The following is a 13,418-nucleotide window of genomic DNA, read 5'->3' as shown; positions in this document are numbered from 1 at the left end:
TCTTATAACATTATTATTTGAAATGTTATTTAAGAGCCTAAAAGTAAATACTACCAGTGTACTACTACATCATGTACCTACACCTTAAGTTTGCAAGGCATTGTATGGGCCTGGGTGATCATTCACTAGAGAACACGAGATTCCCATACGCTAGCACCAACAGCACAAAAACACTATCTCAGAGTGGGCTGGGCCTGTTGGAGTATGAGCTAGACATATAGGACATCTCCAGGCTGCTGGACCCATCCTCTTCAGAGTAAAAATCTAGATGGGGATATTCTCATGCATCCTCCGACAATTCAAATGGCAGTGGAACAAACAGCAACCAGCAGCAAAGTCAATGATGGGTATCTTTCTTTTTCCTTTTATGTTTTTTTACTGATAAAGTCACGTGTGACAGGTAAAAATGTACTTACTACTACTCTGAGCAAAAGTAAGAGGGAGCATTGACTGAGGCATGCGGCAGTTGTGCGCGCACATGAGAGAAAAACCAGGGTGATGGAGCATTGCACCATAGATGCAGAGACTGAACACAGCGTGCTGGTCTGGGGAAGAAACTGAGAACAGGATACCAGTGTTGAGTAAAAGAAACAGTTTATTTTAGCTCGATCAGCTCAAGCAAGTAGCACAAGTAGTTCAAGTACACAAGTAGTGTGCACTGATCCATCAACGGCCTGGAGGATATAATCCACTCCATAATCCAAACTCAGTAATTGGGAGAAAGGATAAATACTTTATCCAGGATACCAATGACATGACAAGTGAGATAGAACACAACTCAACATAGCTATACTGCAGTGGTGGCACTGTTTGAACTGACCAGAACATTGGACAGCGACAGTTGGGGTTAGTGGTAGGGCACAGCGTAATAAACCATTAGTAACTCTGGCCAGTTGACCTGCTGGCATTGGGAGCGTCATTCAGCCCAACAGGTAGGAGGTGCTTCAGCTCCGGTGGAAGGTATGAAATGAAGGTATGAAAGAAGAGTACGTGTAGATGTGAACATGTAATAACTGAGTCGAGGCAGAGGGAAAAAAAACATCTCTGGGGTAGTGTTTACCTGACTGTGCTTGCTGCTCTCTATCTGCTCAGAGGAAATGGAGGGTGGAAACCTCCTCATACAGTACCCAGTTGCAGGCATCCTGCTTCCTCCTTATGCCGAACGTTGTCAGCAGCAGGAAGTAGCATGCCAACCTTATACTTGCCCGGTGAATGAGTGCAGGCGCTATAGTGCAGGCGGTTCCCCTGCACTGTAGACTGAGCATTGCATGTGTATCACATTCTCAGGAGAAAACATCAGATCTGTGGCGTGGTTTCTGTGGTATGAAACCATACTTCTGCTCACTGATGCTGACTTCCTATCTAACCCTGGAGATTCATGGTTTGAATCATCTTTTCTTGAAAATAGACAATGGAACTAGTGGAGGATCATATGGTACAACGCATTGATGTGTTATGACACAAATGGTGTTCTGTTTTGAAAAATTTTTCAGTTCTACGATGAGTGAAATATAAACACGGAGGACACATGACCTGATAACGACAGTAAGCCAGTTTATTTGCCTGTTTACTCCCCAGCAGCACAACGAAGAATCTGTTGGCTCATGTACGCCCCCTTGTGTGTTCCATGGCAACACCGCTGGATGTCATTTCTATCGTAACAACTCCAAGGCAGCCAGACATCAGAATGGTTGACGCAGCGGCACAATTGTCCCTCACAGATACACCGTGAAAAAGGGCCACAGTGGAGGCCCTGATGCCTTCTGCAGGTTCACTTCCTGCTGCGTCACAAGTCAGCTGAATGGCAGATCTTAACTAAGAGGAGAGACACTGTGGGGACAGTGCCTCGCCTTTCCGACCACCAGATCAACAGAATATCCGTGCATCTGAACTCCTGCACCTGCTCTCATCGGCCACAAATGATGGAGTTGGCTCTGGGGCAAGTACAGGGGAGGGCCTTCAAAGTGAAACCCCTTGTTCTGTCAGAGGCAACACCTTGGGAAAAAAAGTGGGGTTCGGTCATAGCAACAAGGATGACTCCTCAACACCAAAGAAGATGCACTCGGGACTGGTGGGACCCAGTCTAGTATCTCAAAAAGGAAGGTCTTGCAGTCTGAGTCTGCAAGCACATTGCAAGAAACGTGATACCAATGGTTGGTTCCTGACAGATCATTGTCCGTAGCCGCCATGACGTGCTATTGTGGCGGGGGGGAAGACATTCAGTGTCGACACTGCCAGCACAGCAGAGACGGGGCATGAGCATGTGCAACATCTTTGGCTCCAGTTCTCTTTCAAGCCGGCCCTGTAGCAGCCAAACTTTTGGTGGCATTCAAAGTTTCAGCACTGGAGGAGCGGACAGCGCCCCTCCTGTCTGACACAGTGCATCTGGACTCGGGAGGGGGTGGGGGAGGAGAGCCCATGACTCCTCCAATGCCAGTTGTACATGGCGCGCTTGGGCTTTCTGGAGCGACCACTAGCACTCTCTCCGAATTAGAGGCAGCAGCAGACGTAGAGGGGGCATAAAGGCATAAAGGAGACGGACCGCCATACTGGATGACCCAGTGCATCTCCGCCCAAAGGAGGGTTGAGATGGCCAGGAGATTGATGTGCCGGGACACACACCACTGACGCTTGTCTGACCGCAGGTGCCTCCTCAGCCTGTCAGAGATGCGTTGGTGAACACCTGACGGAACTGACCGCCGGAGGTGGGCGAAAGAGTTTTAAGGAACTGATGTCCCGCATGGCCCACACCAGGATTACCACCATGTGATCACTGTCCCGGACCGGGTGCAGCTTCAGCCGACCGAACCATCGTAGGTGTTCTCTTATGTGCAGCAAATCCAGAACCAAACCCTGAACTACTGGGTGGGCTGCTGACATAAATCCCAGGTGGGGCGTCATGGTGCCTGCTGATGTCATTTGATTTACCTGCGAAGTCAGTTGACGGATGGGCTGGATGCACATTTGTCAAGTGCACACACACCCCAATACCAAGTCCAGTAGCACTCCCAGATACACGGTGCACTGACAGATACTCCGTGAACTCATGCGGTGATTCACCAAGAACCCCAGTTGGGTCACGTGTTCCTACACCAACTGCGTGTGTATACGTGACTCCTCCGTGACCTGGCGAGGATTAACCAGTCGCCTAAATACGACAGAATCCTCAGCTTGCGTGTCCTTAGCAGCTTGAGTCTGGCCTCCACACACTTTGTGAAGGTTCTGGGGTCCAACGACCGAACGAAAGTCGGGAGTACTGATTGGTAACATGTCAGTAACATGTCTGGATGTACATGCTCTTGTAGCGTTGCAGATGCCTTCTTGGCTGCTTCCTGCCGTCCAGCTGCCTCCTCCAGCTCTGGTCCAACAGCCACTCTTTCAACAGAGGGATCGCCAGCACCTATTCCTTCTCCACTTCCGGCATGGAAGAGAGCACCAACCATAGATGCTGGTGCCCAACTTGTGAGGCTCTACACATCCGACCTCCAAGAATGGCAAAGGCCTGGGACCGCACGGCTTCACAACTAGGGTGTCCTGTACCTGAATCTGATGAAGTGAGATCCCGGATACAAGCGGCTGAAATTTGTTTTCTCCGACGGGTGGCAGGTATCTCCCTTACAGATAGGGGGAGAAGTTCTGTCACTCAGGAGAGACTTGGAGTAGAGCCACAGCTTCTCCGTGTTGAGAGGAGTCAGTTGAGGTGGTTGGAGCGTCTCATGAGGAAGCCCCCTGGATATCTTCCTTTCAAGGTGTTTCAAGCACGGCCAGCTGGGAGGAGACCTAGTGGTCGACCCAGGACCAGGTGGAGGGATAATATCTCTACACTGGTCTGGGAGCGTCTCAGGATCCCCTAGTTGGAGCTGGTGGATGTTGGGTGGAGCACACTGATGTAGAACAGATGTTCATCAGCCAAATAAGGGGCGTGTGAGTTATCAAACGCTCGCACACATAGCGAGCTACAGGACTGTTTGTCTTGAGACAGAGTCTGCAGTGTGAAATGCCCCTCTATCTTTACAGTTTATTTTGGAAAAAATATATATTTATATTATATTGTTTTATGATATTTACACGTTATTAAATTAAATATCTATTATTTATGACATGTCCAGTTTATCCAATTTTCTCCATAGTTTGCATCAATTGTATTTATTTATTTATTCAAGTGAATATGACTTGAGTAAATACAGACCTGATCAAAATCTTAAGACCAGTTGACCAGTCCTCGACCCAAATTAAAGCCCTTACTGGTGCCGACTGCTGCGCAATAACCATCAGGAAATAGAGTTTAACAAAACAAAAAATCAATTCAAAGACCTCGTCTTCCTCAACGCCACAAAACTGCCTGTCTTTGCCAGGAAGCAAAACACGGGGCATTGAAAGGTGGAAAACAAGTTTTATTCTCTGCTTAACACAGAAAGACCTGAATATTCTAGGGGAACACTGGAGCTACACGCGGTGGAGGGGCGTCAAACAGTGGCTGGTTTTGTGCAGCTGTTGCAGCGGACATCCCACATGACTGAGGGTCCTCGTCTGTGTGGTAACAGCTGTTTTTTCAACAGGACAACGCTGCAGTTCACAACGCTCACTTGACCAAGGACTTCTTCAGGGAGAATAACATTGCTCTTTTGGACCATCCCACACGTTCCACTGATTTAAATCCTATAGAGAACATTTGGGGATGGATGGCAAGGGAACTTTATAAAAATGGCCATCAGTTCCAGACAGTTGATGCCTTTCATGAAGCCATCTTCACCACTTGGAGCAATGTTCCCAATAGCCTCCTGAAAACACTCGCATCAACCATGCCCAAACAAATTTTTGAATTTTTTTAACAAGAACTCATGACTGAGCCCTACTGAGAATTTTATTTTGGTCTGGTTTGGAGAGGTTTTTTTTGTAATTTTTCCGAGTGAAGGTCTTAAACTTTTGATCAGTTTATTCAGTTTACTTGTTGTTTTCAATAAATTACTTTTTCAAAGTGCTTTTGTCTCACTCCCCCTTCTTGCTTTTGCATATTGTAGCTCTACTTAAAACCTCATTAAGATCCAAAAGTGCAAAGGGTAAATTCTAGCAATTTTTCAACTGGTCTTAAGATTTTGCCTGGTTCTGCAGTTGGTTGGGATATAAGATTAAGTTGATTAAATATGGTTATTGAATACAAATTAAATCAAGAATAACATAATGAATTCAGTGGTATTACTTGTATGGGCCCCAAAAAGGTGGTTCCTGTGATCAAAAACTGTTGGGCTGGACCAGACGTATCACACACACCAATTGTATAGGTAGCTTCTGCAGCACAGCATGCAACTTTCTCATATTTAGGTGTTCCTGAGCTGCAATCAGACTTTTTTGCGGATAACGTGGGCTCTCAACCACCTGCCTCCCCCGACCACATGTCTCTGTTAGCTAAAGGCCCCTCTTGTGTTGAAAAAAATCTTCCTTTTAGTTACATTTAGAGCAAAATGTGCGATTAACGGAGATCTATTGACAGCCCTGTTAATAAGCACAAACTTGAAAAACATTCAGAGGCTACAGCTGCAATGGTAATAAAAACTGAAGAAACCACAGTGAAGGAGATAAAACACAATTTATACACAGAAACTTTGCATCAGAAACCACCATTGACAATCACTGTGATACTGGAGGCAAAATAACATGGTGACGATTAAAATGAACTTAAAACGACAACTTGACAACCTATTACTTTGAAATCAATGAAACAATAAAAACACCATTTGTGTAACATTAATGAGATGCAAAGTGCACCTGAGGTATCATCATATGGAAAAGTCATCTCTGAAGGCTTTAGAGTTCAATACTTCTCTGCAACCACATTAAAATGAAGCTCAGTGCTCCCGTAACTTGACTGTCAAACATGACATTCAGAGGCTCAATCATTGAGGTAACAAGTCGTGTTGGCAAGGAAATGGAAATAATTAAATATATATATATATATATATATATATATATATATATATATATATATATATATATATATATATATATATATATATATATATATGTCCACACCTGAGTAAACTCATTTGAACGTCAAATGAATGTATGCTGTATTTGTTAACATCGGAAACAAAGCTTGGCTAAGTACAGTACGTGGAGGTCTATTTCATGACAGTAAATGATATTCCAGTGCAGCTGTCTTCACAACTTTCTCAGTCCAGCTGTCTTCATAATTTACTCAGTCTGATATCAGCATTAGAGGGAACACTTATTCTAAGATAGAAGTCATGAAGTTAAATCTATACAGCTATCGACGTTAGATCAATAAAGCGCAAGCTTAATTCTCCACATGTAGACAAGATGAAGTCCAGTGGAGTATGTTTACAAGGTGACTGGACTGAGAACAAATTGGTCAGTTGGTTTGTGTGTGTACAAATGAATGTACTCACAAAGTACAGTTAATAGTGAACAGTCCCATCACATGTCAGCCAATTTAACCTCCACAAATGTCTGTGGGAAGATTAACTTTGCAAACCATTTTACTTGTGCACATGTGACATCACTTTGAAGACAAGATGGGAGTGTGTTCTCATGGACTCCAGCAAACATGAGAAAACATCCTATGTGCAGATGTACCAATGTTGACTAGAGGACCCGATGTAGAAGATGATGTGTCCTCATGCCAGTCTACGATGAGTCCCAGCAGAGTCCCAGCAGAGCGGATAGCCCGAGTCCCAACATAGAGCTCTTGAACCAGAGCAAGAATTCATACAAGCTGAGCTTCCACAGGTTGAACGACTCTGCCAGTGAGATACGGAGACGAACTTTCCTTGAGGTGGTCTTGCTCCTCTTGTGTCTGTTCAGAGCAAGAAAGAAATGCAGTACAAAATCTGATGTCCTCAAACCAGCTTTTGTTTTCATCGTAAATGCAACAACAGCTTACCATGCAATGTCTTTGACTAGTTTAGCAGTTCTGACATTCTATTATATCCAAGACTCACTAAACCAACATGAAAAACTCTAGCCACACGGCCCACCATCTAACTAAACCTTGTGCTGGTTTTAAAACCTGGGAAAATAGAAGTAATTCGTGGCAGGCAGGGAAGCTGGCTTTAAATATTCAAAAGTGTAAGTCAGAAATAAGTGTCATCTCACTGTATCATCTCTAGTTCTTGCCTACAGTGCTATGTATGGGTCTAATTCCTAGGGATGTAGAACTTTTGCACCCAAGTAAGCCAATTGAAATACTGCTTCCTTACTGAGGGGACCACATACAAAGTGGAAAGTGGTGAAGTGAATACTACGATTTTGCCACGTACAACAACATCAAGAAATTCCTCTTCAATGTATAAAACTGTCAACTTTGCACTGAAAATTCAGCCATCAAACTAGGCCATAAAGTGTGTATTTGGTTTTCGTCTGAAAAACACCAAAACAACATGGCCGGGACTCAGTGGTGTGTTGACGCAAGCAAAATCGCAGCTGGATACTGCGCTGTCAAGGTATTTTTGAGTAAAACTGATAAACAGCGGTATGTGACATGCGTAAAGCTGCATCTATATAATGCAGGTCTTGGCTGCATATGGCTCTGGAGGTGAGCTCCCGTGACAGTCACATCACGACAGTGGCTTTTAATAGCAACCATTATGTCTATTCTTGCCCCCTTTGAGCCACTAACCACAGAGACCGACTGCTCTGAAGAATTTTCATTTTGTCGCATCCAAAAAAAAAAAAAAAGCTGACAGCAACTCCGTGTCTCAGTCGGGAGTGACGCCATGCAGTTTCACTGTTACACTTACTTACGTGTTAAAATGCCGCAACGTATTTCAACGTGGAGCTACTCTATTATTGCGTGAGAGTCGAATACGGACGAGGAAAAACTGGATCAGAGGGGACCTGTAGGTCAAATCCTTTGGCTGAAGTTGAAGTGAAAAAAAAGTATAATTTCCTGCGACAACTTGACTAGAAATGCAAGTCAATTCCAGTCAACTTCTATGTACTGGATTAGTGTTTTCAACCAAATGGAGATGCTTATGTAAATGACGTTAGGAAGTGTTAAGTATTACCTGGCCAGAGCACGTATGCAGCAACGTGACATATTAATGAAAGAGGAGGAGGAAGCTCGGGTCTCTAATGTAGTCTCGATCCCTCTCAACAAGTCGTTGGTCTTGAGCAGCAACAGCATCTGTCGTGGGACTCTGTTCAAGAGATCGCTGATCTGGGGCAAATAGAGGGCTGCGTTGGTTCGAATCTCAACATCCTGCAAAGAGAAATCCACTGTCACTGATGCACCAAAACAAGGACAATTGTTTTTGAAAAAAAAATGTTTAAATGTGTACAAATGTGGACTAGGAAGACAGTTCAGACAGTTGTTCAGGGGTGTGACGGTAGTGGGAGGAGAGAAGGGACAATGAATGATGCAGAAAGGAAGAGCTGCTTTGATCCGTTCATCTGTGACAATTATGCTGTGTTCCCTCTGAGCAGTCCTGAAATTTCTGTCCCAGGTACAGTAGTAACGGGACCCTAATGTTGTGCATTATTAGCGGCCCTTCTTTTGCTATATGATTTTAAAGAAGAACAGCGCGTTGAACTACCAGACAGTGCAACCCCAAAATAATAGATACAGCTCCTTTGAGGTCTGGGATCATGCTAAGAATAAGCACACATTAAATCATTTTTGGTTTCCAACTGACACACAAGACAATGAACCTATTGGTATTTATTAAAGCGGCATTTGGAAGAATTTAGACATGAACATATAATTCTCATATATATATATATATATATATATATATATATATATATATATATATATATATATATATATGTTTCATATTGAACAGTGCTTTAAGTCCGATAGAAAATCCCTATTCATTTGTGAAAAAACTGTAGCTACTGACCCTAGGTTGTTATTTTGCCAGGGTATTTGCAGAAACAAATAGCAGAAAATATATTTGTTTCAAATGTGTCCAGAAAGGGGTGGGCAGTATGGCAAAAATATATCATGATTTATTGATTTATTTACTTACTTGAAATAACTGTTTTGGTTTTATCACTTCTCTTTTGCATGATTTTATTGTGGTTTTGAGTTTCCAGACATATCCTTAGCATTCTTTGCCTAAACTTGCTTCATAAAGACAATTATTGTTTCTCTCTTTACATTTTGGTGTTTAGTTTTTTTCGGCAACTTTTAAACCACAAAGCAAACTTTGAGAGTCCATGAGTATCAAAGTTTTGAAGGGAGACGTCACGTTAGCCGTTAGCTCTGTGGTGCAGACAGTCTTTGGCGTTGCGGGTCCGACAAGGATCCCTCCCTCCATTTTGTGGTGAAGGTGTGTGATCAAATTAGAGGCGCATCAGGTTTAAAAACAGCTGAAAGTTGCGCATTTGACCGACTTCTTCGCTGTGAGTGTGTGCAGCGCCGGAGTAATTCACAGCAGAACAGAAAACAGGATCCCGACTGACAGTGAACATAGGAGTTACATTCACACTCCGACAAGAGTGAAGACCACTGAAGGACTCAGACGCTCAAAGAAGATGCTTTCTGTACCGGACTTGACAGTCATTGGGGTACGTGGCAAGACTGTGTGTGTCATGAAATATGGGGAATATATCTTTGTGATGTGAGCAAACGTGTCAATGTCTACTCGTCATTTTATTCTGTGTAGTGGATGAAGAGTAGAGGTTAGGGTGCTCAAGGGATTCCAATTCTGTTTCAATATTTTCAGTTAACTATTATTTAGCTGGACAGAAATGTGTATTTCTCAGTGAGGAACAACAGTTGGAGCTTCGTGAATAAGGCTTGCACTATAATGTTTACAACGGTTAGAACAACTATCTCCAAATGGTAAACATATCTGTCTGTTGCCCTGACGTGTTTTTTTTGCGACATACTGCATGTGTCAATGTTGAAAATCTTCATTGCTTTATAGTTGACACAGACATGTCACATTTGCTGCTGTCGAATTGAAGACGTGGGCGTACTTGGATCTGAATGGGATAAATGGACGTATGTGGACTTTTGTGTTTTCTTAGTGTGCATGAGCATGTGTCATTGTCAGAGCTGTCAGTCCAGATAACAAGCTGACAGTCACATGAAGATGCAGACAGCCAGTCAACTCTGTCCTCTTTTCATGTACCTCTGCTGCAAGACGTGATGTGACAAGCAACACAGAAATAGTGATTTGACTGTGAATATTGGAAAAAAGTTAAAGAAACAAAAATATAGTGTAAAGTATATAGTGTTACACCTCAGGCAACGTTAGTATATTACACCATGGAAGTGAGGATGTGTTGATGTGGATCACCTTCTGGATCCAGGGATTTTTTAAAGGATTCTTTAACATTAGGAGGAAGGCGGCTTCATTTAAAACATAGAACAAAAACAACAAAAGAGTATTGATAGAGAAGAGTGTTGCCTCAGTACATTTGACTGAAGCTCTCAATGGTGATATGCCGGCCAGCTCCATCCCAAATCCACATTAGTTGACAACCACAAGTTTAGAGAAAAAAAAAATGAAACGATAAACAGAGACGGACCAGTAAAAAATCATCAATGCTGCTTTGTGTCCTTTCTTTATTCTCTTTATAACTCAACCACCACATCTCTGCCACACTTGAATTTAGGAGAAGAAGAAAAACAAATCTCATCATCTGAATACAAAAGCTAAAGCATGAACTAACAACTCCTGCAGTCAATCCAGCAAAAGACGGGCCTTCTCCAATGCTGACTCTGATTCTGCGAATAACAATTAGCAATTATAAGAAGGAGGTTCGCGGGCTGAGCAGCTGTCAGTAGGACACGGAGAAGGTGACGCTGCGAGCATTTGCATGTGAAAGCCTCACTAAGGACATATTGTATAGCAAGTGCTGCAATAATAGACCATGGAAAAGGCACAAGGAATGCAGACGGGACAGGGAGGGTCTGAGGCGAGGGGTTTTGCTTTTCTTCCTTTTGTATTAGCTAGTGATAGGGATGAGGAAGCAGGGAGGAGTAATGTCATAATCATCCTTAAGATCTGTTAGTATGCACTGTATTACAAGCTACATTTCTTCCCCCCCCAAAAAAGGAGACAAAGTGAAACTGAAATTTGCAATGCAAAAAAAAAAAAAAAAAACATTTTAAGGAGGCAACTGCATTCAGAAGGGATGTATATCTGATGTTCATTTGAAAGTTATAAATGTCATAACTCCCTGTGTTACAAGCTGAAAGAAATGCATGACCATGCTTTCCATGTGATGCTAATAACATTTCGTATTTTAAAATGGATGTTTACGATTTGCCACAAAGACCTGATGATCATAGGCAACTTACTGAATGCCAGAGTTTAAGTCACACAGACTTGAGAGTACTGAGAGCAAATTCTACATCAAGGCTGAAGCAATGGAGTTCGACTCAACAAAACTTTATTTAAAAAGTTTATTGAACACTACTGTGGTACTGTAGTCCTACTACTATCACTTAAAAGATGCTCATCAGGGAGGACAACCCATCCATCCATCCATCCTCAACCGCTTATCTGTTTGCTAGGTCGTGGGGGCAACACTTTCAAAAGGTAGCGCCAAATACCCTTCTCCTGGGCAACATCCACCAGCTCCCACTGGGAGATCCCGAGATGCTCCCAAGCCAATGTAGAGATATAATCCCCAAGGACACAACACCTGCACTTGGAATACAGAGCTTTGCACCCCATACTCCCGAAGCACCTCCCACAACCTCTACCTGAGGAGTCACACGCCTTCTCCAAGGCCACAAAACACATGCAGACTGGCAGGTCACACTGAGGATCTGTCTTGGCTGACACGTCTCTTCAACATTGCGTGGATGTCTGGGTCAGTACCAGATGAGTGGCAGATTGGGGTGATGGTTCCCCTAATTAAAAATGGGGAACGGAGGATGTGTTCCAACTATATAGAGGAATCACACTACTCAGCCTCCCTGGTAAATAGAAGAGGGTCTGATCGATTGTTGAACCTTGGATTGAAGAGCAACAATGCAGGTTCTGTCCTGGCCATGGAACTGCAGACCAACTCTTTACTCTCTCAACAGTTCTCCAGGGTGCCTGGGTAGACAACTCAAAACTTACAAAAAATCATGGTCATGTGATCTAAGCTTGTGAATATTTCATCATCGACCATATAGTCATATCTCTGCAATGACTTCCTACAGGAAACTGTTTCAGTAGGTCCTCACCCCACATGTGATGATGAGGAAAACAGCTTTTTAAGATATATCTGTAGATTCATCCCATTGTGTGTCCATGCAGAATGTTCAGTTAATGTGCCAAAGAGACTGAAACTGAAGGGGAAATGGTTTCACATATATATGCATATACATTAAATATGAAACCACGGATGGCAGACCTATACATTAAAAAATGTATAAGGATAAACTTTTTGAATACATTTTTTTGTTTACATAAACTGTTAAACGTGAGTAAATAACAAAGTAAGTGCATAAATATATTCACTTCGTTTTTAGTCTGTCCACAAGAAGAAACTAAAAAAAATAGATTAAAAAAAATGAAATTTAATTGTGATTAATCAAATTTCCTGAGATTTGTCCGATCAAAAATTGTTTAATCACCTGACAGCACTAAATAAAAAAATCAACACAATTCTTTTCAGACTTAAAGTAAGTTTCACACATCACTTGTCAGACCTTGTAGTCTGAATGAAAAAAGCCGCAATGGTCACTGTGAGATAAAAAAAACAACAAACAAACAAAAACACACCAATAAAGTTTCTTATGATTTAATTAATTATCCAATATCAAGTTATTAAAGTACAATGTGATCTGTTTTACATGAAATAAAAAGATAATTTAAAATAGATTAAAAAAAAAAAAAGATCAAAATGTACGGACAAAAGAAGGAAGCAGGAAGCTAAATGAATTAAAGCAGAGAGGAAATTACGAAAAACGTCTTTAATTGTCGCTCCATCTTGGTTCGGTTTTGAATAAATGCTTTGTTTTCAACTTGAAGAGCAGCAATATTAATTAAAAAAAGGGGAAATATTCACGCATTAAACACCATCGAAAAGCCGTCGCTCTAAAAGCACTCAGCAACGGTGGTGCACATGTGACTGCATTAACACTAATGGAATGCATCATTAGTGGTTACAAAGAGGACGTGAAGAGGGACACACCGCTCTGAGTGAATAGAGGAGAGAAGACAAAAGAACAGATGGAAGAAGATGTCAGACTACAAAGAAACACGACGAGTGGACACACAAATGTCAGTCACCACTCAAAGTGTATGACTACAGGCAGAAACTGAGGGACTGGTAAATCCAAAGCTCTGATTTTCAGTCCAGATTCTGAACATGCTGCACTCACATACTTGTTGATCTCAAATTCCATCATTTCTCCACTTATGAAACATCTCACATAACAGGGTGCCTTACAATTAACTGTAAATGGCTCCATTTAGAACTTAAGGTCTCTGCGTTACCTAGACAAC

At 42.4% G+C, this 13,418-nt stretch overlaps 1 protein-coding gene across 4 annotated transcripts in view; it reads right to left on the bottom strand.

Annotated features, from left to right (window-relative positions):
• Positions 1 to 6,030: 6,030 nt before the first annotated feature.
• adck1 (aarF domain containing kinase 1) overlaps positions 6,031 to 13,418 on the bottom strand; it is a 37,195-nt gene continuing 29,807 nt past the window's right edge. For all 4 annotated transcript variants that reach the window (XM_053845387.1, XM_053845388.1, XM_053845389.1 and 1 more), the window contains 2 exons: positions 8,025 to 8,218; positions 6,031 to 6,814 (listed from right to left, as the gene is read on the bottom strand). In XM_053845387.1, coding sequence (XP_053701362.1) covers positions 6,646 to 6,814; positions 8,025 to 8,218 — 363 coding nt within the window. In that variant the 3' untranslated portion in view covers positions 6,031 to 6,645. The remainder of the gene's footprint in view (positions 6,815 to 8,024; positions 8,219 to 13,418) is intronic.

Source organism: Synchiropus splendidus, chromosome 16 (genome assembly GCF_027744825.2).
Source record: "Synchiropus splendidus isolate RoL2022-P1 chromosome 16, RoL_Sspl_1.0, whole genome shotgun sequence".
Taxonomy (NCBI): domain Eukaryota; kingdom Metazoa; phylum Chordata; class Actinopteri; order Syngnathiformes; family Callionymidae; genus Synchiropus; species Synchiropus splendidus.
Note: the sequence above shows the minus strand (reverse complement) of the source record. Positions and strands in the feature narration are given on the sequence as shown.